At 42.3% G+C, this 25,107-nt stretch overlaps 1 protein-coding gene across 1 annotated transcript in view; it reads left to right on the plus strand.

Moving 5' to 3' along the window:
* eif3ba (eukaryotic translation initiation factor 3, subunit Ba) overlaps nt 1–25,107 on the plus strand; it is a 70,376-nt gene that overhangs the window by 40,863 nt on the left and 4,406 nt on the right. Inside the window, exons 9-14 of the mRNA XM_043711052.1 lie at nt 7,156–7,296; nt 9,300–9,378; nt 11,800–11,938; nt 12,565–12,690; nt 18,605–18,682; nt 22,661–22,769. Of these exons, the coding sequence (XP_043566987.1) occupies nt 7,156–7,296; nt 9,300–9,378; nt 11,800–11,938; nt 12,565–12,690; nt 18,605–18,682; nt 22,661–22,769 (672 nt within the window). The remainder of the gene's footprint in view (nt 1–7,155; nt 7,297–9,299; nt 9,379–11,799; nt 11,939–12,564; nt 12,691–18,604; nt 18,683–22,660; nt 22,770–25,107) is intronic.

Raw genomic sequence — 25,107 nt, forward strand, 5'->3', positions numbered from 1 at the left:
TAGGATATAGGAGCAAGGAAGTCTTGTGAAACTTTATAGAGCATTGGTTAAGCCACAGGTGGAATACTGTGTGCAGTTCAGCTCGACATACTATTGGGAAGGCGTGATTTGAATGGAGACGGTACAGAGGGCATTCACCAGTATGTTGCCTGGAATGGGAAGTTATGAGGAGAGACTGGATAAACTGGATTTTGTTTTCCCTGGAAGCTGTAGGTGGGAATCTGGATGAGATATATAAAATTGAGAGGTGTAGGTAGGGTACATTGAGAATATTTTCCCTGTGGCAGATGCGTTGAAGACCAGAGGGCACAACTTTAAGATGAGGAGTAAGTGGTTTAAAGGAGATCTGAATACATTTTCTACCTAGAAAATGTTAGAAATATGAAGCATGCTGATTGATGGAGTGAAGGAGACTACCTTTGCGTCTGTGTGAACACTTAAAATGCTGAAGTAATGTATAAATAAATGAGATTACTATAATTTCTTAGTGCATCCCTACCACGTCAATGCTGACCAAGTCGTACACAACACACGAGAGGTGGTTCATCATGCCTGTACTGGCTCTGAGAATGCAATCTAACTTGTCAGACTGCCTTGTTCTTTCCACGTAATCCTGCAAATCTTCACCCTTCCGAGTACTTGTCCAGTTTTCCTTTGATGTCTATTAAAGGTGCTTTCACTATCCTTTCAACTGGTATATTCACTGCTTTAAAAATGTTCTCCTGTTGCAATTTATTTTGCCAAGTCTGCAATTTATTCTTTTCTACTCTGCTAAAATCCTTTTGTCAGCTTGTGATATTTATACTTTATGGAGAACAGGTTTCTCTAATCCCTTCACCATACCTGTTGATCTTTTATGATCTTCACTGAAACCTTTGCATTTTTCTGAATGTGTGATGTCTAGACTTTGCATCCAGATAAGGCCTCACTAGCATTTATGGAGTTTTATTATAGTATTCTTTTATTTTTGCACACTGCCTTGATTTATAAAGCCAAGAATCACCTGTTTATTTTGATAGCTGTCTCAACTTTCTATGCTGTCTACAAAGACTCATTGACATACATTGCATCGTTCCCTGTCACCTGTTCCAATGTTGACTCTTAACTAATTTGTATAACTTTATATTGAAGTAGTCATTCTTCCTACTCTTGCTGCTCGTTCTTAGAGATGTTCCTGTATAGAGATGTTGTTACACATCTCTGAAGCAGATGGGCCTTGAACTGTGCCCTCCTGGTTCTGGGGTAGGAATGTTGCCTCTGTGCCACAAGAGAGCCCCTAACCTCCATTCAAAGGAGAAACAATTTGAAGCAATAAATTGATAGCAAAAACATGTAATTAATAGTAATGACCAAGCAGCAGAGCTAATCAATAAAAAAAAACTTTTGCCATCTTATTTAAACTCAGTGGCTTCGTGATTAGCACTGCTATCCCACAGTGCCAGAGACCCGGGTCCTTGGGTGACTGTGTAATGTTTGCACGTTCTCCCTGTGTCTGTGTGGGTTTCTGCAGGGTGTTCCAGTTTCCTCCCACAGTCCACATGATTGAGTTTTTTTGAAGAAGTGATTAAGAACATGGATGAAGGTAGAGTGGTCGATGTTGTCTCCAAGGTCTTTAGCAAGGCCTTCGGCAGGGTTTCACATGGTAGACTAATTAGTAAGGTTAGATCACTTGGTATCCAGGGAGAGCTAGCCAGTTGGACAGAAAATTGGCTTGATGGTAGAAGATGGTGGTAGAAGGTGGTTGATCCGACTGGAGGCCTGTGACCAGCAGTGTGCTGGTGTTTCGTCATTTGTATAAATGTTTCAGATTCATGTAGCGCAGAAAAAGCCATTTGGCCCATCAAGTCTGCGCTGACATAACTACCACTAAAAGTATGCTAATCCAATTTCCTGCACTTGTCCCATATCTTTGAATGTTATGATATTGCAAGTGCTCATCCAAATATTTTTAAATGTCATAAGGTTTCCAGCCTCCACTACTTTCCCAGGAAATGCAGTCCCGATCTCCTCCACCCGCTGAGGGAAAGTTTTTTCCCCCAGTTCACTCTGAATCTCCTGCCCCTTACTCGAAAGCCATGGCCTCTTGTGACTGACTCCTCGACCAAGAGGATCAACTGTTCTCTATTCATCCTGTCCATACCCATTGTAATCTTGTACACTTCAATAATGTCCTCCCTTTGTCTTCTCCTTTTTAGAGAAAACAAATCAAGCCTATCTAATCTCTCCTTATAGCTCAATTGTTCCATTCCACGCAACAGCCTCTGTACCCCTTTTAGTACTATCACACCCTATAGTGAAGTGAGCAGAACTCCAGCTGTGGTCAATTCAGTGCTTTGTTCAATTCCATCCTTATCTCCTTGCTCTTACATTGTATGCCACAACTGAAAGCGTCCTATATGCCGCCTTAATTCTGCCAGGATGTGAGAATAATTGTCCCAAGATCTCTCCCCAGTGTCCTGCTATTCATTAAATACACCCCCATCTTATTTATTCTTCCAATGTGCATCACCTCGCTCTTATCAGGGTTAACTACCGTCTGCCCATTTGATCAACCTGCTTTTTTGTAACCTACAATTCCCACAACATTTTTATCTGCATCATTTATGAATATAACAAATAATAAGGTTTCCAGTGGGAATGTCCATGAGTTACGTTTTATGCATTTAACCATTATATCATTGGGATGTGCAATGGTACTTATGAGCATTTTATTTTCTTCCAGACCTCACCATCTTTTTATTCGCTAAACGGTGGCTCAGTGATTACCACTGCTGCCTCACAGTACCAGGAACCCACGTTCAGTTTCACCCTCGGGCAACTGTTTGTATGGAGTTTGTATGTTCTCCCCATGTCTGCATGAGCTTCTGCCCGGTCATCTAGTTTCCTCCCACAGTCCATAGATGTGATTAGGTGTATTAGCCAGAGGAAATGTAGGGTTACAGGGAAAGGTAGGGAGATGGGTCTGGGTGGGATGCAGTTTGGAGGGTCAATGTGGACTTGGGCCGAATAGCCTGTAGGAATTCTGAGATTCTTTGTCTCATTACAAAGTTTCTGTTCCATTTCACTCAGTTTCCCTTAATTGCATGTTCTTTAACTGTCTCAAGTGGGACCTTATCAAAGGTTTTGCTGAAGTCCATATAAACTACATCAGTTGAACTTCCCTCATCCATACACTTGATCACATTTTCAAAAAATTCTAATAAATTTGTTAATTATGACCTCCCTCTGACAAAGCTATGCTGACTATCCCTAATTGACCTAATGCCTTTCCAAGCAGGTATTAATTCTCTCCTTCAGAATTTTCTCCAATAGTTTCCCCCCTTCAGAATTTTCTCCAATAGTTGCCCTATGCAAAGCTAACCAGTCTCTAATTCCCTGGTTCATCTCTACCACCATTCTTGAAAAGTGAAACCACATTTGCCTTCCTTCAGTTCTCTGGTATATCCTCCGTGGCCAGAGTCGTGGAGTTGTACAGCATGGAAATATCCAACTCTTTATCCAACTTTTCCATGCTGAACAGGTATCCCAAATTAATTTTAATTCTGTTTGCCAGCATTTGGCTCATATACCTCTAAACCCTTCCTATTTATGTACCCAGATGCTTTTTAAATGTTGTAATTGTACCAGCCTCCTCCACTTTCTCTGGCAGCTTATTCCAAAGACACGCCACCCTCTACACAAAAAAGTTATCCCTTAGTTCCCTTTTAAATCTTTCTCCTCTCAACTTAAACCTGAGCCGAATTTAAAAATGTGTCCCTGCAATTTCCTGCCTTGCCTCCGTTAGCAAACTGGGATGCAGTTCATCTGGGCCAGAGGATTTGTCTTTTTATTTAAGCCCATCAGAGCCTTCAATACCTCCCTATTTCCTATGTCCAGGGGTTACAACCATTTGAGGTCCTGCTTTTGAATCTACTGCCTAGCTCCCAGAATTATAGAACATAGAAGAATACAGCGCAGTACAGGCCCTTCGGCCCTCAATGTTGCGCCGATCCAAGCCCACCTAACCTACACTAGCCCACTATCCTCCATATGCCTATCCAATGCCCGCTTAAATGCCCATAATGAGGGAGAGTCCACCACTGCTACTGGCAGGGCATTCCATGAACTCAAGACTCGCTGAGTAAAGAACCTACCCCTAACATCTGTCCTATACCTACCCCACCTTAATTTAAAGCTATGCCCCTTGTAATAGCTGAAATTCTTGATGCAAGACCTCATTCCATACCTTGCCCATATTTTTGGTACTAAAATATACTACGATCTCTTAACTCATCGCCCTCCCCTTTTAGGATGACCTGCAGCCGTTCAGTGACATCCCTGACACTTGCACCATGAAGGCAACATATCTTGGAGTCGCATCTGTCTGCTTTCCTAATCAAAGAATCCCCCTATCTGTATTGGCTTTCCTTTCTTCTTCTCCTCTTCCTCATTGCTACTGTCGCATTTGGACAGTTAAGCCGTTCTGGTGCTAGAAACTTTAACTGTAACTGCATTCCTTTGAGGTACCAGCATCCTCATCAGCTTCCAAAATGAAATACCAGTTAGTGAGTGGGACTCCAGGGGATTCCAATACCTGCCTGTTCTTTCTGGACAATCTGATGGTCACCCATTCCCTTCTTTCCTGTAGTCAATTGAGCTGCAGTGTGGTCACCTCTCTAAAATTGCTAACCACATAACTCTCCGCTTCATAGATGTGCAACAACGTCTCCAGCTGCTGCTCAAACTCCAAGGCCAGTACTTTCAGCTTCTGCACCTGGGAGCACCACCTGCACATGTTATCATCAACAATCATGGCAGTGTGCAGGACCATCCACATAAGACATGCCACACATTCGGCTTGACTGACCTCTCCTGATATCTTTTAAACTTACAATTAATGCCTTAGACAAGAATAACTGTTCTATTTTGTTAGACTTCCTACTCCATCACTAAGGTTATGAAAAGATAAATTGTGACTAAGTTCCCATTGTAACTGTCCAGTAGCTGTTAGGTGTCCAGGACACATCAATTTGGAGCCTTTCTCACCTTTTGATGTTGTGATGTCAACAGAAGCCGCACTGAGGATTCCTGCTTTATCTGCACCACACTAGATTTATAGCCTTACAGGTTACTCTGTACCCCCCTCCAAGCTACTGCAGGGTTTCCCGACTGCTGCTCCAACCCAAGTGCCCTGTGAAGATTTGGATGAAAATATGAGGCATGGTTAGTAAGTTTGCAGACGACACCAAAATTGGTGGGAAAGTGGACAGCGAAGAAGTTTATCTCAACACAGTGACATCAACTGGGCCAGGAGGTCAAGGATTGGCAGATGGAGTTTAATTCAGTCAAATCGAAGGTGTTGTATTTTGGTAAGACAAACAAGGGCAGGGCTCTGGGGAAAGTTGTTGAACAGAGACCTAGGGGTCCAGGTACATAGTTTCATGGAAGTTGCATCTCACACCGGGTGGTGAAGGAGTTTGACATGCTTACTTTCGTCAGTCAGAGTACTGAATCCAGGAGTCAGAATGCCATGTTACAGCTGTTAGGCCATATTTGGAGTAATGTATGCAATTTTAGTAGCTCTGCAATTGGAAGGATGTTATTAGACTGGAAAGAATACAAGAAAGATTTACAAGATGTTATCAAGACTGAAATGTTTAAGTTATAAGGAGAGAATGGATTGGGTGGGACTTTTTCCCCTAAAGCGTAAGAGGCTGAGGTTTAAAGAGATTTATAAAATCATAAGGCACCAAAGTCTTTCCCCAAGGATTGGGGAGTTCAAAATTAGAGGGCATAGGTTTAATGTGAAAGGGGGAAAGACTTGAAAGAGACCTGAGGGGCAATTTATTCTGACAGGTGGTGCCTATATGGAATGAGCTGCTAGAGGAAGTGGTGGAGACAAGTACAACTACAGTATTTAAAAGACATTTAGACAAATACATGGATAGGAAAGGTTCAGAGGGATGCCAAATACAGGCAAATGAAACTAGTTCAGTTTAGGAAACCTGGTTGACTTAGACAAGTTGGGCTGAGGGGCCTGTGACATTTGTTGACCAGAACTGAACACAGCCCTCCAGTCGTTGCTTAACCTGAACTTTACATAGACTCATCCTTACTATGTAAAAACAATGACTGCCGATGCTGGAAACCAGATTTTGGATTAGTGGTGCTGGAAGATCACAGCAGTTCAGACAGCATCTGAGGAGCATCCTTGCTATGTCTGTGTTTGTACTACTGTTATGAAGTTCAAGTTCCCTTGTGCTTTGCCAAAGATATATGCATCCTCAGATCTTCTTTCACTCCACTCTTTAAAGCTCACCGTCAAGTCTTCCCTTCCTTTCTGCCAAATGTGTGATCTCACATTTTTTTGTATTAAATTCTGTCTACCCATTCTGCAAGCTGATGATTGACCTGTTGCAGTGCAATTATTGGTATCATCCTCATTGTGAACCAGATCTCCAAAGTTTGGGATCATCAAAAAATGTTGTGCAATGGTTCTACCACTGAGACACTACCACCTCCCAGTCAAAAAATTCAATTATTTACTATCAACCAATTATAATCTCCTATTCCATCAGGCAATATTTTATCTAAACTAATACTGACAAATTTCTGTGAACCATAATTTTGTAATATTTTCCATAAAATTCATATGGACAGCAGCTACTTCTTCCCCTTTAGCAATCTTTACTGTTATTTCTTCAAAGAAATTCAATTTGATTAAGCAAGTATGGTTTTCTGCATTTTTATAAATATGTGCTGGCTCTCCTTTGTTAACTCAAATTTCTCCAAATGTTTGTTTTTCTTTCCCTGCTTATTGTTTTGAAAGTTCTACTAAAAATGTGCTCAGTGACCTTCTGTTATCCTATTGTAAAGTTGCTGAAATTGAAATGCCTGGTGTTTCAAATTGCATTTGTGTAAAAATTTCTGGCACTGTTTCACTAAAACAGTCTATTTCAAGCTATTGGATAATTTTTATTTGGCCATGAGGAAATACACACGTATCTATGAAATAACAACAAAACAGTTACATACTAAGCTAACACCTATCGCAATTTATTTTGCTAAGGGAAGTGATAAGTTTTTGAAGTGAGTATAAAATTTATCCTTGATAATGCTTTAAAAATTGAGAAATCGTTAGTGCATTTTAATTAAGTAAATATTGATTTATATTTTCTTTTGCGTTTATGTTAGAGGGTATTATCGCTTTTGCTTGGGAACCAAATGGAAGTAAATTTGCTGTGCTACATGGAGAGACACCCAGAATATCAGTATCTTTCTACCATGTAAAGAATAATGGCAAGATTGAACTCATCAGTAAGTAACTCCCCTTTGGATTTTTTTGTGATCATATGGTTTCTCGTGTTGGTTAATCCAGCAAGTACTGGTTTTTCCTGCACCTACCCTGCATCTCATAATTTTATGAAAGTCTCTTATTATCACCACCACCACCACCACCCTCAGTTTTTGAGAAAATATAAACTGTCAACTGCTTGTTAGTATTACACCACAAAACCTGAATATGAATTATATCACACGTGCTTTGTTGTTAGACAACAGCCAAACCATGACTCAACCATCTGAAAAAAGGTTTTAATCTAAATCCGAGTTGCTAAAGCAACTTCATTTTGTAAAATGGGACACAACTCAAATTTGCTCAGCATTATCCATTCCTTAACTTCATTTTTCTTCCTGCATAAGTATCCCATGGCATTTCTGTAATGACTGCCTATTAATGTTGAACATTTTGTGTTAAATAAATGCAATTCCAGTCATCGCTACTGCCTTTCCTGATACGTCTATCCCATCTGTTCTAGTATCGTCCTTCTTTATACTTTCTCCAGTGCTTCTATATCCTTTTCACATTGTGGATACTCACCGAGGTTCTATACGTGATTAACAAAGACTTGATCATTCAGGGAATCGAGGGTTATGGGAGAAAAGGCAGGAAATTGGATTTGTGTTGGATTGGCCATGGTCCTATTGAATGGTGGAGTAGACACCAGGAGACAAATGGCCTAGATAGTCATACAGCATGGAAACAGACACTTTAGTCCAACCAGTTCATGCTGAACATAATCCCAATCTAAGCTAGTCCCACTCTGCCTGCTCCTGGCCCATATCCCTCCAAACCTTTCCGATTCATATACTTATCCAATTGTCTGGAAAATGTTGTAGTTGTGCTCTCAGCCACCATTTCCTCAGGAAGCTCATTCTAGGCGTGAACCAGTCTTTTAAAAAGAAAATTGCCCCTCATGTCATTTTTAAATCTCTCCTGTCGCCTTAAAAATTGTCCTCTAGCCTTGAAATTTCCCATCCATTAACTCTTTCTATATCACTCGTGATTTTATCAACTTCTTCGAAGGTCACCTCTCAACCACCTCCTCTCCGGTCGAAAAAGTCTAGCCTATCCAGCCTTTCTTTATAATTCAAACTTTCCGTTCAAAGCAGCATCTTGGTAAATCTCTTCTGAACCCCCTCCAGTTTAACAATCCCCTTCCTATAACTGGGCGACTAGAACTGGACACAGTATTCCAGAAGAGGCCTCATCCATGTCCTACACAATCTCAATATGACTCTTCCCAACTCCTATACTCAAAGGACTGAGCAATGAAGGCAAGTGCTCCAAACACCTTTTTTAGACTAGCCTATCTACTACTATTCCTGCTTCTATGGTCTTCCCAGGGTCATGGCCAATATTTTTCCCACAGTCAGCATTGTTAAATAAACCTATCTGGTCACTTTTGCGTTATTGTAACGGGAGTGTGCTGTGTACAAATTACCTGTCACATGTCCTGCATTACAATAGTGATATATCTCCAATATGTTTAATTGTGAAGCATTTTGAGATGTTCAGTGACCATGAAAGGCACTTTAAAAGCGAAACATTTTACTTCACCGTCGTTCATTTAATTTGCCTGCACAAAAAATGTGGTTACCTCTGGGCTTGATGTTTGAAATCTGGTGTAAAACATTTTCCTTTGGAGCCTGCACCCACACTGCTTTTCCTAATGAAGAAGGAAAGCAAGAAGTCCAAAGACAAGCAAAACGCACGTATATCAACCATATACTGGAGCCTACATATGTATGACGACATGATTGGTTGCTTTTTTAAAAGATGTGTTAATCTTCTGTGGTTGTGCCATAGAACTGTTGGTATTTGTTAGAACAGCTGTGTTTACTGAAGGTAGTTAACTGTCCTAATCATTGCTGCAGTCATTTGTTTAAGGGAAAAAACAAATTAGGTAAGGATAGTAAATTAATAGTTACTTCAATCTGTGGTGGCAGAATTGACGTCCTCTTGTTTATTTTCTTCATAGAAATGTTTGATAAGCAGCAAGCTAACAGTATCTTTTGGAGTCCACAAGGACAATTTGTGGTATTGGCTGGTTTAAGGAGGTGAGTGATGGTGCGGTATTTAATGTGAGACATTCAGAACACGTCTGTTGTTCCTGGTAAGTTGAATTTCTCTAAATGGGTATTATCATAACATTGAGATTCAAAGTTTTGTGAGAAGATTTGTAGCTCGGGTGCTCGTTGTTGTGGTTCTGTTTGCCGAGCTGGGAATTTGTTTTGCAGACATTTCGTCCCCTGTCTAGGTGACATCCTCAGTGCTTGGGAGCCTTCTGTGAAGCGCTTCTGTGATGTTTCCTCCAGCATTTATAGTGGTTTGTATCTGCCGCTTCCGGTTGTCAGTTCCAGCTGTCCGCTGCAGTGGCCGGTATATTAGGTCCAGGTCGATGTGCTTGTTGATTGAATCTGTGGATGAGTGCCATGCCTCTGGGAACCTCTAGGAATTCCCTGGCTGTTCTCTGTTTGGCTTGTCCTATAATAGTAGCGTTGTCCCAGTCGAACTCATGTTGCTTGTCATCTGCGTGTGTGGCTACTAAGGATAGCTGGTCGTGTCGTTTCGTGTCTAGTTGGTGTTCATGGATGCGGATCGTTAGCTGTCTTCCTGTTTGTCCTATATTGTGTTTTGTGCAGTCCTTTCATGGGATTTTGTATACTACGTTGGTTTTGCACATGCTGGGCATCGGGTCCTTTGTCCTGGTGAGTTGTTGTCTGAGAGTGGCAGTTGGTTTGTGTGCTGTTATGAGTCCTAGTGGTCGAAGTAGTCTGGCTGTCAGTTCGGAAATGAGGGGATTCCTAGAGGCATGGCACTCATCCACAGATTCAGTCAACAAGCACATCGACCTGGACCCAATATACCGGCCACTGCAGCGGACAGCTGGAACTGACAACCGGAAGCAGCAGATTCAAACAACTATAAAAGCTGGAGGAAACATCACAGAAGTGCTTCACAGGAGCCTCCCAAGCACTGAGGATGTCACCTAGACAGGGGACGAAACGTCTGCAACACAAATTTCCAGCTCGGCGAACAGAACCACAATAACATTGAGATGTCTGCGAGGAAGAGAAATGATGACTGGAAGAAATTACTAATGTGAATGATAAAGATTCTGAACTGTAGTTTATTTTGTCAGATATGATGCAAACATAACTTCCCGCAGTCACCCATAAGGTAAAAATACTGATTTAATGAGGTTTAACTGACAATAATGGATAGATAAAAATTAAGGCGGCTGTAATTCAAGAATGGCCCAAAATGATCTGCCAGTTTTTGAGAACGAGAAAAATGCGCTCATGATGGTGGCTGATTTTTGTATGCTCAATACCTATTTTCACACAATGCAACAGTCAATGGAGAAAACTATAGGAAGAAGTTATTCTTGTTTTGTTTCACGACCCCGACAACTATTCACTTATTTGTATATTCCTGTAGCATTCTCAATTCTGATTTGTGTTATTCACTTTGAAAGTTTGTCAAGATTCCTATCAACCAATGAAAAAGGTTAATGTGGACACTAACCAGTCCAAGTTGATTTTGATTTTTAATTTAAGGCTGCTTTTTTATTTTCACCCCTTTACTTTCAGACTCATTTACTGGGTAAAGCAGTCTCTTTCAAAATATCTTCTGCATTTCTATTGATATAAGCCATATTTGGGATTCAAAAGGAGAATAAGAATAGTTCATTAATACCTTCAATAAACTCAAACTTCCATGAATTTGAAGTGACAACACAAACAGTATTGATTTCGCAGACACCTCTTTGTAAATAACTGGCATGCATTCATGCACACATACAGGAATAACCCTAAATAACCACCTCTGGATTCGTAAAAGTCACAGCCCATGCATTTCCTTTCCACAAGCACAATGCTGAAATATTTTAATCAGGCACTTACTACCGCTTTTACGAGATCTCAGATGTCAAAACAATTTACACAGCATTCATTACATTAGCATGCTGTACATCTTTCTCTAATAAGAGTACCTGAATGTTTGTGGCGTTAAACTAAAGGTTTTACGTTAATTTCGAGGAATTCATTATCTCTGATTTCAGATATTCCTGTCTTCCAGTTAACTGAATAGTCCTTTATTGAGAAATGTATACTGTTTTCCTTACAGCTACTTCTCTTCCCCTTTGCAATTTTGTTCTCCCCCTTTTGAATTGCCCTTTGAGAGAAAAAAAAACACCAAAGCAATTTCTTCCCCTCTTTCCCTCCCCAGACCTTGCTTTTGCTGCCACTTGCTTGTCTATTGTTCATGGTTCTTCCAAGCTGTTTCTTTTCCACATTTACTGCTTACAGGCTCACCAGTGAATTTTCCCTGACTGGTCACCACATTTTGCTTTCTGAGGTCCTTCTAGTATGAATGTACCTAGATGGGTGAAAGTGAACATATAAACTTAGTAATAGTAATTATAATGTTAGGATGTGAATATCTTGTTCTAAAATTAAAATATTCTGAATCTGTAGCATGAATGGTGCTTTGGCATTTTACGACACATCAGATTGCACGCTGATGAATGTAGCTGAGCATTATATGGCTTCTGATGTTGAATGGGACCCAACAGGACGATATGTAGTAACTTCAGTGTCATGGTGGAGTCACAAGGTAAGGTTAATATACTTCGCTCAATATCAGGATTCCAAATTTCTATTAGACTGGGGTGAAGTTAGCAACTGGGCTAATCTCTTTGCATTTATTACATTTCAAGTCCTAAATCTTTACCCATCAAGCCGAGGATAGCCTGTTCAATTCTGAACAGTGACTAATACTTGCATCATTCTTCTACAGCGAATCCTGTAGAAACTTGATGCAAAATTGTGTTTTCAAACTGCCATGGGGTCATATTGTACTCTCCCCATAAAGTAACATGGTTCAAGATCCTGAGAAATGTTTCTCTTCACAGTGGGGATGGGCGAGGAACTGATGGCTTTGACTACTCACAATTCTTTATAGTGTGCAGTTTGAAAGTTGTATCAGCAAAGGTCAGGGAACAAATATATTTGAGATAGCCAGAAAAGGGACAAAAACAGAAATTGCCAGAAAGATTCTGCAGGTCTGACAATATCTATGGGGAGAAAATAGACCTGCTGAGTTTCTCCAGCCCTTCGTTTTTGTTTCAGATCTCCAGCATCTGCAGTTATTTGTTTTATTTTAGTGTTTGAAAGGATAGGTATTCCATACTACCTGGAATACACGTGTTTCTGTCTGCTTGTGTTTTATGTATGTCTTAGGTGGATAATGCATACTGGATGTGGACTTTCCAAGGACGTCTCCTACAGAAAAATACCAAGGATCGCTTCTGCCAACTACTGTGGAGACCAAGACCACCAACCCTGCTCTCACAGGATCAGCTCAAGGTGTGTCACCAATACTTATTTGTACAAAATAGGACTAAAAGTTCCTATTTAGCATGTTATACTACTACAAAATTCCAAATATTTGTTTCTCATGAAAATACAAATATCTTGCCTATATTTTACCTTCATTCTGGGTTTAATTTGGTGGTGTTAGGAAATATTTTTCATATAGTGGCATAGAAATAGACCCTTTGGTCCAACTCGTTCATGCCAACCAGATATCCTGAATTATATTAGTCCCATTTGCCAATACTTGGCCCATATCTCTCTAAGCATCAAAGGAGAAGGAGAATCGACGTTTTGGGCATAAGCCCTTCTTCAGGAATAAGGAGGGTGTGCCAAGCAGGCTAAGATAAAAGGTAGGGAGGAAAAACTTGGGGGAGGGGCGTTGGGAATGCGATGGGTGGGGGTGGGGGCGGAGAGGTCGGGAAAAAGATTGCAGGTCAAGAAGGCGGTGCTGAGTCTGAGGGTTGGGACTGAGAAAAGGTGGGGGGAGGGGAAATGAAGCTGGAGAAATCTGTATTCATCCCTCGTGATTGGAGGGTTCCTAGGCAGAAGATGAGTCGCTCTTCCTCCAGGCGTCGTGTTGCCATGGACTGGCGATGGAGGCGGCCAAGGACCTGCATGCCCTTGGCGGAGTGGGAGGGGGAATTAGAGTGTTCAGCCACGGGGCAGTTGGGTTGGTTGGTGCAGAGGTTAGGCGTGGGGGCGGGGATCGGCACAGGGGCAGAGATCACCTAACCCCGCCCCCAATCCCAGCTCCAGCCCCACACCAGGTCCGATGACTCAGCCCTCCCATCCCTCCAGAACTACCCCTCTCTGAGGATGAAAGATCAATCCTCAGCAGAGGCCTCACCTTCATCCCCCTACGCTCCCGGATTAACGAATTCAACACACGGCAAGACATCGAACCATTCTTCCGCCGCCTTCTCCTCCGCGCCTACTTCTCCAACCAGGACTCCCACCCACCCTCTGACAACCCCTTCTCCCGCCTCCAACACACCTCATCCATCTGGACACCCCGTGCTGGCCTCTTACCCGCCCTCAATCTCTTCATAGCCAATTGCCGCCGTAACATTGACTGCCTCAACCTCTCTACCCCTCTCACCCTCGGAACGTGCAGCCTTCCTCTCCCTCCGCTCTAACCCCAGCCTCACCATCAAACTGGCAGACAAGGGAGGCGCGGTGGTAGTTTGGCGCACCGATCTTTATATTGCTGAGGCTAAACGCCAGCTCGCAGATACCTCCTCCTACCGTCCCCTTGACCATGACCCCACCCCCCACCACCAAACCACCATCTCCCAGACCATCCATAACCTCATCACCTCAGGGGACCTCCCATCCACTGCCTCCAATCTCATAGTCCCACAACCCGTCTCAGCCTGCTCCTGCCCCACCGAACCCATTTCTGCATACCTTGCCACGGTCCTGTCCCCCTTAATCCAAGAACTCCCCACCTACGGTCGGGACACCACCCACGCCCTCCACCTCCTCTATGATTTTCGCTTCCCCTGCCCCCAACGCCTTATCTTCACCATGGACATCCAGTCCCGATACACCTCCATCCCCCATCACAAAGGCCTCAAAGCTCTCTGCTTCTTCCTTTCCAGCCGAACCAACCAGTACCCTTCCACTGACACCCTCCTTCGACAGACTGAACTGGTCCTCACTCTGAACAACTTCTCTTTCCAATCCTCCCATTTCCAAGGACCAGCATGTCCTTGGCGGAGTGGAAGGGGAGTTAAAGTGTTTAGCCACGGGTTGGGTTGGTTGGTGCGGATGTCCCAGAGGTGTTCTCTGAAATGTTCCGCGAGTAGGCGGCCTGTCTCCCAATGTATAGGAGTCCACATTGGGTGCAGCGGATGCAGTAAATGATGTGTGTGGAGGTGCAAGTGAATTTCTGACGGATATGGAAGGATCCCTTGGGGCCTTGGAGGGAAGTGAGGGCCTCCTTCTTCAAAGACCGCAATTTCCCCTCAGACGTGGTTGACAATGCTCTCCACCGCATCTCCTCCACTTCCCGCTCCTCCGCCCTTGAACCCTGCCCCTCCAATCGCCACCAGGACAAAACCCCACTAGTCCTCACCTACCACCCCACCAACCTCCAGATACATCGGATCATCCTTCGTCATTTAACCACCTCCAAACGGACCCCACCACCAAGGACCACCCTTTCTGAAAAGCTTCCCTGTTGGGTCCCTTTTAAACTGTTCGCCTCTCCCCTTAAACCTATGCTCTGTAGTTCTGGACTCTTTCCCCACCCCAGGCAAAAGACCTTGTCTATTTACACTATCCTTGCCCTTCATGATTGTACAAACTTCTATAAAGTCATCCCTCAGCCTCTGACATTCCAGGGAAAATAGCCGCAATGTACACAGCCTCTCCCTATAGCTCAAATCTTCTAAACTTGGCGACATCCTTGTAAATCTTTTCTGAACCCTTTCAAGTTTCATAACATCCTTCCGATAGGAGGGAGACCAGAGTTGCACACACTATTCCAACACTAGGTTAGATATTTTCTATACAACCTTTTTCGAGATGTTTATTTACATGTCCACTGTGACTTGTAACTGGGGACATAATAGGGCCCCTCAAAGATCAGCAAGGCAGCCAATGTGTGGAGCTGCAGGAGATGGAGATACTAAACGAGTATTTTGTATCTGTGTTTATTTGGAGAAGGACATGGGGGAAATGTGGGGAAATAAATGGTGACATCTTGAAAAATGTCCATATTACAGAGGTGGTGGTGCTGGGTGTTTTGAAATGCATAAAAGTGGATAAATCCTCAGGACCTGATCAGGTGTACCCTAGAACTCTGGGAAGCTAGGGAAGTGATCGCTGGGTCCCTTGTTGAGAAGCTTGTATCATCGATCGTCACCGATGAGGTGCCGGAAGGCTGGAGGTTGGCTAACATGGTGCCGCTATTTAAGAAAGGTTGTAAGGACAAGCCAGGGAACTATAGACCGGTGAGCCTGACATCGGTGGTGAGACTGATTAGGGATAGTCAGCAGGATTGTGCGTGGGATATCATGTCTCGTGAACTTGGTTGAGTTTTTTTGAAGTAACGAAGAGAATTGATGACGGCAGAGCAGTAGTCTTGATCTATATGGACTTCATTGAGGCGTTCTACAAGGTTCCTCGGGGGAGACTGGTGAGCAAGCTTAGATCTCATGGAGTACGGGGAGAATTAGGCATTTGCAGACTGGCTTGATAGAAGGTGGTGGTGGAGGGTTGCTTTTCAGACTGGAGGCCCGTGATCAGTAGTGTGCCACAAGGATTGGTGCTGGGTCCACTGGTTTTCGTCACTTTTATATAAATGATTTGGATGTGAAAATAGGAAGTATAGTTAGTAAGTTTGCAGATGACACCAACATTGGAGGTGTAGTGGACAGTGAAGAAGTACAATGGGATCTTGATCAAGTGACAGATGGAATTTAATTTAGTTAGATGCGAGTTGCTGCACTTTGGAAAAGCAAATCAAAGCAGGACGTAACACTTCATATTAAGATCCTGGGGAGTGTTGCTGAATAAAGAGACCTTGGAGTGCCGATTCATAGTCCCTTGAAAGTAGTGTCGCATGTAGATAGGATAGTGAAGAAGGCTTTCCTTTATTGGTCAATGCATTGAGCATAGGAGTTGGGAGGTCATGTTGCGGCTGTACAGCACATTGGTTCGGCCACTTTTGGAATATTGCGTACAATCCTGGTCTCCTTCCTATCGGAAAGGTGTTGTGAAACTTGGGTTCAGAAAAGATTTACAAGGATGTTGCCAGGGTTGGAGGATTTGAGCTATAGGTAGAGGATAAATAGGTTGGGGCTGTTTTCCGTGGAGTGTTGGAGGCTAAGGGATATAGAAATGTATTTATATACCTTATAGAGGTATATAAAATCATGATGATGTTCTAGCATTGAATGTATTTTAGTCTGGGATGGAGAAATGGTCAGTATGCTTCCAAAACCAATGGATGGGAGAGTGGGCAGGAAAGTGAAGTTGATTCCCAAAATCAGCCTTGATCATTAATAATAGTGGAGCAGGCTTGATGTGTGGTCTTACCCCGTCTGTGTTGCTGTGTTTGAGTAATTCCTGTTGTGCTGATTGTGTTTAAATAACATGTTTATACTATAATTAGAATTAATTTCAGTTTTTAAAATAGCTTTCTCCAGTTGGTCAAGAGTCATGTAGGCAAACTATAATTTGCAAGTAGTAATTTTGGCCCTAAATTCCAGGTTGTATTATTTCCATTACATATTGTGAAATTTTAAAAATGCTTAGATAGAATTTAACAATGATTTGTGGGCAGCACGGTGGCACAGTGGTTAGCGCTGCTGCCTCACAGTGCCAGAGACCTGGGTTCAATTCCCACCTCAGGCGACTCTCTGTGTGGAGTTTGCACATTCTCCCCGTGCCTGCGTGGGTTTCCTCCGGGTGCTCCGGTTTCCTCCCACAATCCAAAAATGTGCAGGTTAGGTGAATTGGCTGCTAAATTGCCCGTAGTATTAGGTGAAGGGGTAAATGTAGGGGAATGGGTCTGGGTGGGTTGCGTTTTGGTCAGCCAGTCGGTGTGGACTTGTTAGGCGGAAGGGCCTGTTTCCACACTGTAAGTAATCTAATCTAATCTAATAAAAATATATGCACACAGTGTTATAGTTGTACAATTATAACAACTCTTTCAGCCTGATTTTAACTCTAACTAGCTAAAACATGAATATGTCATGATAAACAGTTAAGAATCTGTTACAAAAATGTCACCTTTTAAGTTATTTTCCCCAAAAAATGTGTGGTTTTAGTCAAGAGAGTGTCCTACCTTCTATTCTAGTAAACGCTTTCCTTCAATAATGTCACCTGTCTGCAATTTTAATTATTCTCAGGCAATCTACTTTTTGTACCATTTTTCATTTGCTGTTTGTGTCAATCTTATCAGTGTTTGGTACTACTTTAGAGACTCATTCTTTCCAAGAGGGGTTCTTAAGCCGAATGAGTGTTGGCAGGTTACTTCAGTGGGGACTCACAACTGAGCTTCATTCTGTCCTCTTTAGTGTTGCTAGGTTTTATTATGTTGTTGGTTAGACATCAAATGGAAGAGTTTTGCTCCGTAACATTAAGACATTCTTGAGTGTTTTTGTAGCGCCTTGGTAATCATAGAATCCCTCCATTGTGGAAACGGCCTTTCGGCTTATCATATCCACACTGACTGTTTGTTTGAACAGCATCCCACCTTTCTACCCTATCCCTGTAACCTTACATTTCCCATGGTTAATCCACCTAGCCTGCACATCTTTGGACTGTGGGAGCACTCTGAGAAAAACCACACAGACACGGCAGAATGTGCAAACTCCATGTGGAAATTTGCCCAATAGTACAGTTGAACTGGGTCCCTGACAGTGAGGCAGCAGTGCAATTATTGAGTGAATGTACTGCCCTAATGTCCCTAGCTCTGAGTCTGGAGGCTAGGTTGAAGTCCCATCTGCTTCAGAGGTGTGTCATAACATGTCGGAACAGGTTGGTCAAAACATCTAAACAGTCTGGCTGTGTTCTCATTAATTTGATGTAGGCTAGAAATTGAGTTTGTATCCGTTTATTTTGCTGCCTTTGTCAGCTGCAATAAAACATATTTAGAGTTAAAAATTTGAAAGTATTTTCTTAAAACATTTGTAATATTGTTTTCCATGCACAAGTAAGAATACTGGAAAAGCACAGCAGGTCAGGCAGCATCCGAGAAGCAGTCCTCACATTCGCCTCGTAAAAACATTTCGTGCTCCTCGGATGCTGCCTGACCTGCTGTGCTTTTCCAGCACCACTCTAATCTAGACTCTGATCTCCAGCATCTGCAGTCCTCACTTTCGACAAGTAAGAATGCATGTGGCATTGAAATAATTTGTTAATTGGTTAATGTTTTTATGTTTCATTTTCCCAGCAAATCAAAAAAGATTACAAGAAATACTCGAAAATATTTGAACAGAAAGATCGTTTAAGTCAGTCCAAGGCCTCCAAGGTGAGTAGACAGTTTTGTATAATCATTAAAAATTACAAATCCAAAGTTAAATGCAATACTGGTAGGAGACATAACTTTTAAGAGGAAGTAGATCAAACTCCCAGAATGGAACTTGTATTCTAACAATTAAAAAAACAGTAAGTTACCTGTTAAAGGTGAAATGTAATAATTTCTTGAGAGTTCTTGTTTACTTAATGTTAGATTTAAAGATTAGTGTTGGAATTTAAGTGGGTACAAGAAAATGTTCTGATTCGGTATATGGATAAGAGAAGGTGCAAACTTGACCTACTTTTGGGAAACAAAGCAGGGCAAGTGACTGAGGGGTCAGTGGGGGAGCATCTTTGGGCCAGCGACCATAATTCTATTAGTTTTAAAATAGTGATGGAAAAGAATAGATTGGATCTAAAAGTTGAAGTTCTAAATGAGAGTTAGGCTAATTCTGATGGTATTAGGCAAGGGCTCTCAAAAACTGACTGGGGGTAGATGTTCGCATGTAAAGATACGGCTGGAAAATGGGAAGCCTTCAGAAATGAGATAACGAGAGTCCAGCGACAGTATATTCCTGTAGGTGAAAGGGAGGGTTGGTAAGTGTAGGGAATGCTGGATGACTAAAGAAATTGAGGGTTTGGTTAAGAAAAAGGAGGAGGCATATGTCAGGTATAGACAGGAGAGATCGTGAATCCTTCGAGTATAAAGGCAGTAGGAGTATGCTTAAGAGAGAAATCAGGAGGGCAAAAAGGGGACATGAGATAGCTTTGGCAAATAGGGTTAAGGAGAATCCAAAGGGATTTTATAAATATATTAAGGACAAAAGGATAATTAGGGAGAGCATAGGGCCCCTCCAACGTCAGCAAGGCCATGTCCATGTCCAACTTTTTCATGCAGAGTGGTGCGTGTATGGAATGAGCTGCCTGAGGAAATGGTGAAGGCTGGTACAATTACAGCATTTAAAAGGCTTCTAGATTGTTATGTGAACAGGAAGGGTTCAGAGGGATATGGGCCATTTGTTGGCAAATGGGAATAGATTAGGTTAGGATATCTCGTCTGCATGGACGAGTTGGATTGGAGGGCCTTATTCTGTGCTGTACATCTCTACAATTGTAATTTCCTTTCCAACTTGTGATTTTAATTAGATGTCTGCAGCTAATCTTCATGCATTTGATATAAGGCATCTTTCCAGGGACATCTATTTTGTTTTAAAAAACTCCTCCTTTGGTCAGCTTCAGGATTTTTATTCTTTGGGGACCTTGTATGTCTCAAATGTCGGTGTCACACCATTGATTCAAGCTTAATCTCAATGTTTTGACTTTAAGTCCAGTAGGAGCTAGTAACTCTGTAGTTGTCATCAAATGTAAGCTCAATTCCTTAACCAAAAGGGAATTAAATATGCTAAGATTTGCTCAATTAATTTTTTTTAGATTAGATTACTTAGTGTACGCAACAAGTCCACACCGACCCGCCGAAGCGCAACCCACCCAGACCCATTTCCCTACATTTATCCCTTCACCTAACACTACGGGCAATTTAGTATGCCCAATTCACCTAACCTACACATTTTTGGTCTGTGGGAGGAAACCAGAGCACCCGGAGGAAACCCACGCAGAGACGGGGAGAGTGTGCAAACTCCACACCGTCACCTGAGGTGGGAATTGAACCTGAGTCTCTGGTGCTGTGAGGCAGCAGTGCTAACCACTGTGCCACCGTGCCGACCACAAATTTTCCTCCTTCAGCTGCATTATTTGTCAGAGAATTTAGAGAGATGTGGCAGATGTTAAGATTAGGGATAGATCTTTAATTACTCTGGATCAAGTCGGCATAAGGAGAGAGGAAGTGTCGTGTATTCTAAAAGGTATTAAAGTGGACAAGTGTGCAGGATCTATCCCCGGTTACTGAGGGAAACGAGAGAGGAAAAAGGTGCAGCCTTAACAGATATCTTTGCAGCATCCTTGAAAATGGGGGAGGTCCAAGAGGACTGGAGAATTGCTAATGATGTCATCTTGTTGGAGAAGGCTAGCAGGGATAATCCAAAGTTAAAAATCACAACACCAGGTTATAATCCCAACAGGCTTAATTGGAAGCAATTGGTAGCCGCCTGATGAAGGAGCGACTCTCCGAAAGCTAGTGTGCTTCCAATTAAACCTGTTGGACTATAACCTGGTGTTGTGTGATTTTTAACTTTGTACACCCCAGTCCAACATTGGCATCTCCAAATCAGGGATAATCCAGATAATTATAGACCTGTGAGCCTGATGTCAGTGGTAGGGAAGCTACTGAAGAAGAAACTAATGAATAGGATATATAGCCATTTGGAAGAAAATGAGCTTATCAGTGATAGGCAGCAGCATGGTTTTGTACAGGAAAGGTCATGTCTTACAAACCTAATAGAATTCTTTTTGAAGACGTGACAAAATTGATTGATGAGAGAAGGTATACAGGTATCATATACGTGGACTTTAGTAAGGCATTTGATCAGGTTTCCCATGGTAGGCTGATGAAGGTGAAGTCGCATGGGGTCCAGGGTGTTCTAGCTAGATGGACAGAGAACTGGTTGGGCAACAAGAGACAGAGACTAGTAGTGAAAGGGAGCTTCTCAAAATGGAGAATCTGTGCTGGGACCACTGTTGTTTGTGATGTACATAAATGATTTGGAGGAAGGTGTAGGGTCCAGGGTGTTCTAGCGAGATGGACAGAGAATTGGTTGGGCAACAAGAGACAGAGATTAGTAGTGAAAGGGAGCTTCTCAAAATGGAGAATCTGTGCTGGGACCACTGTTGTTTGTGATGTACATAAATGATTTGGAGGAAGGTGTAGATTGCCTCACTAGCAAGTTTGCAGATGACAGTCAGATTGGTGGAGTAATAGTGAAGGGACTGTCAGAATACAACAGAATATAGATAGATTGAAGAGTTGGGCAGAGAAATGGCAGGTGGAGTTCAATCCGGATAATTACGAAGTGGTGCATTTTGGAAGATGCAATTCCAGAGTGAACTATACAGTAAATGGAAAAGTCCTGGGGAAAATTGATGGTACAGAGAGATCTGGGTGTACAGGTCAATTGTTCCCTGAAGGTGGCAACGCAGGTCAATAGTCGTCAAGAATGCATACGGCATGCTTTCCTTCATCGGACCGGGTATTGAGTACAAGAGTTGGCAGATCATGTTACAATTGTATAAGACTTTGGTTTGGAATACTGCGTATGGTTCTGGTCTCCACACTTACCAAAAGGATGTGGATGCTTTGGAGAGAGTGCAGAGGAGGTTCACAAAGATGTTGCCTCGTATGACGGGTGCTAGCTATGAGCAGAGGTTGAGTAGATTTGGATTATTTTCATTGGAAAGAAGGTGGCTAAGGGGGGACCTGATTGACCCCTACAAAATCATGAGAGATGTAGATCGGGTGGGAAGCAAGAAACTTTTTTTTCCCCCCAGAGTGGAGGGCTCAATTACTAGGGTCATGAGTTCAAAGTGAGAGGAGAAAAGTTTCAGGGAGATATACATGAAAAGCTCTTTACACAGTGGGTGATGGATGGCTGGAATGCGTTGCCAGTGGAGGTGGTAGGGGCGGGAATGATAGCGTCATCTAAGATATATGAATGGGCAGGGAGCAGAGGGATACAGATCCTTAGAGGATATGGGTCAGCACAGGCTTGGAGGGCCGAAGGACCTGTTCCTTTGCTGTAATGTTCTTTGTTAAATCTGTCTTTCTGTCAATGATGTAAATATTAGCTTTGGCTAACAGTGGAAGATTGCTTTTATCAATCCATTCAGTACCTCCCAATTTCAATTTGAAGATGGATAACAGGCATCTGATCGGTTATCACTTGTGCTATTCCTAATCAGTCAGTTATTCTCGGCAGTTCTGGCAAAGTTCAAATTCTTAATAGAATGGTTGTAACTGAAAATTTGAAACTTCGGTTCATTTCCATTTTCCTGTTTTTAAAAAGCAAATGTATAATGGTTCTGATTAATTATCTTTAAGGAATTGGTAGATAAGCGACGCAAGATGATGGAAGAATTCCATAAATATCGTGAGAAGGCCATGCAGATTTATGCAGAGCAGAAACCCAAACGCCTGGAGCTACGAGGAGGTGATTTGCGAGTATTTAATTTTAATTGTTACCAGTTTAATCATACAGGCACATAAACCATTTTGGATTGAGGCATAAGTCAATCTTTTGAAGGTTCAAAAAATCCTTCCAGAAGTGAGGGTAAATCTCGACTTGTGCACCAAGTAAATATGTGAACCATCAGTGTTGTTGCAGGATGACCCATTTCTATCTGTTGGTCGCTCTGCACAGTTTGTGCTCTGTAGGCATGTCTTAAAAGTCTGGGCTTTATTTTGTCAATATGGGCCATGTTGTCTGTTTAACCCCCATGCCTGGCTAATAAAGAAAAGTATAATCCCTAAAACTACATCTCTGAACTTAAAACATTGAGGCCAATTATGTGTAAGCATAGCTTTTAAATACACATTTACAGATTTTTAAGATTTGTAGCTCAGGTTGATGATATGGATATAAGTTAGCTCACTGAGCTGGATGGTTTGTTTTCAGATGTTTTGTCACCATGACTAGATAACATCATCAGTGAGAGTCTCTGGTGGCATATCCCGCCTCTCTACTTATAGGTCTTGGTTTCTTAAGGTGGCTGAATTTTCCTGCTTGTTTATCCAATGTGTGTTTTTTTTTACAGTTCTTGCATGGTATTTTGTAAATGACTTTAGTTTTTCTGGTAGTGTCTAATGGGTCCTTTAGATTCATTAGTCGCTGTTTTAGTGTGTTGGTAGCTTTGTGGACTACCATGATGTCAAGGGGTCTGAGTAGTCTGAAAGTCATTTCTACTATGTCTTTGATGTGAGATAATGTAGCTTTAGTTTTTGTGTTGTTTCTGCTGGTTTGGGTTTGTTTCTGAGGAATTGGTGGATTGTGTATATTGGGTAACCACTTTTCTTGAAAACATTGTTTGGTATTTTTCTTCTGTTTCTAGTTCTTGGGTTCTGCAGTGAGATGGAGCTCGTTGAAATAATATATTGATGCAGCTCCGTTTGTAGGTGTTGGGGTGATTTGCTTCTGAAGTTAAGTATTTGGTCTGTTTGTTTTTCTGGAGACGCTGGTTTGCAGCTCTCCATTAAATGTACGTTCAACTGTCATGTCTCGGAATGGGAGCCTGTTGTTCTCTGTTGAGAATTTTATGCCTGTCAGGATATTGTTGGTGTTGTATGCTTCCTCTAATTTGTTCAGTTTTGTGATGACAAAGGTGTCATCCACCTAGTGGATTGGGTTGGGTAGATAGGGCTGCTTATTCGAGTCTCTGCATTACTGCTTCCGCTGATAAGCCCTGATATTGGTGATCCCATGGGTGTTCCATTGATTTGTTTGTAAGTTTTGTCATTGAATGTGAAGTGGATGATAAGACACAAGTCCATCACCTTGGAGATGTTGTCTTTGCTGATGAGGTTGGTGCTATCTGGTGTTTGTAGTCTTGGTTTTCCTCGCAGTGACGCCAGTGTTTCTTTGGCCATGTCGTTGTTTATTGATGTGAAAAGTGCTGTAATGTCAAAGGAGACCATTATTTCATCCTCTTCTATCTTGGTGTTTTGGTGTTCAGGAATTCTTGTGTGTTGAAGAGGATATGCCACCAGGATACATGAACACCAACTAGCCACCAAAAGACACAGCCCACTATCACTAGCTGCCATACATACAGACAAAGAAGGACACCACTTTGACTGGGACAACACACACCACCTCGGAGAGGTGAAATAAAGACACACACGTGAATTCCTAGAGGCCTGGCATTCTATCCAGAACTCCAACAATAAACACATCGATTTAGACTCCATCTACCTTCCCTTGAAAAAAAAACTGCCTTAAGAAACCAGACCTACAAATAGAGAGGCAGGACGTACCACCAGCGCTTCACTAGAGACTCACTGATGATGTTACCTAGTCATGGTGACGAAATGTCTGAAAACAAGTCTTCCAGCTCAGCAAGCCAACTTACATCCATTTACAGAGTACCTTTGGTATTTTTGTGGATGTAAAGAAATTAGGGTTTCTAGGTAATGTTTGGAACCTTGGTCAAACATCTTGTTCAGATCATCTCAGTATTCTGTTTGGCTACTGTATTAGATTAGATTAGATTAGATCTCTATATTGTGGAAACAGGCCCCTTGGCCCAACAAGTCCACCCCGGCCCTCCGAAGAGTAACGCACTCAGATCCATTTCCCTCTGACTAATGCACCTAACGCAATGGGCAATTTAATTGGCCAATTCACCTAACCTGCACATCTTTGGACTGTGGGAGAAAACTGGAGCACCCGGAGGAAACCCACGCAGGCACTTCGGAGAACATGCAAATTCCACCCAAGGCTGGAATCGAACCTGGGTCCCTGGCACTGTGAGGCAGCAGTGCTAATCACTGAG

The sequence above is a fragment of the Chiloscyllium plagiosum genome, chromosome 21 (assembly GCF_004010195.1).
Source record: "Chiloscyllium plagiosum isolate BGI_BamShark_2017 chromosome 21, ASM401019v2, whole genome shotgun sequence".
Lineage (NCBI taxonomy): Eukaryota > Metazoa > Chordata > Chondrichthyes > Orectolobiformes > Hemiscylliidae > Chiloscyllium > Chiloscyllium plagiosum.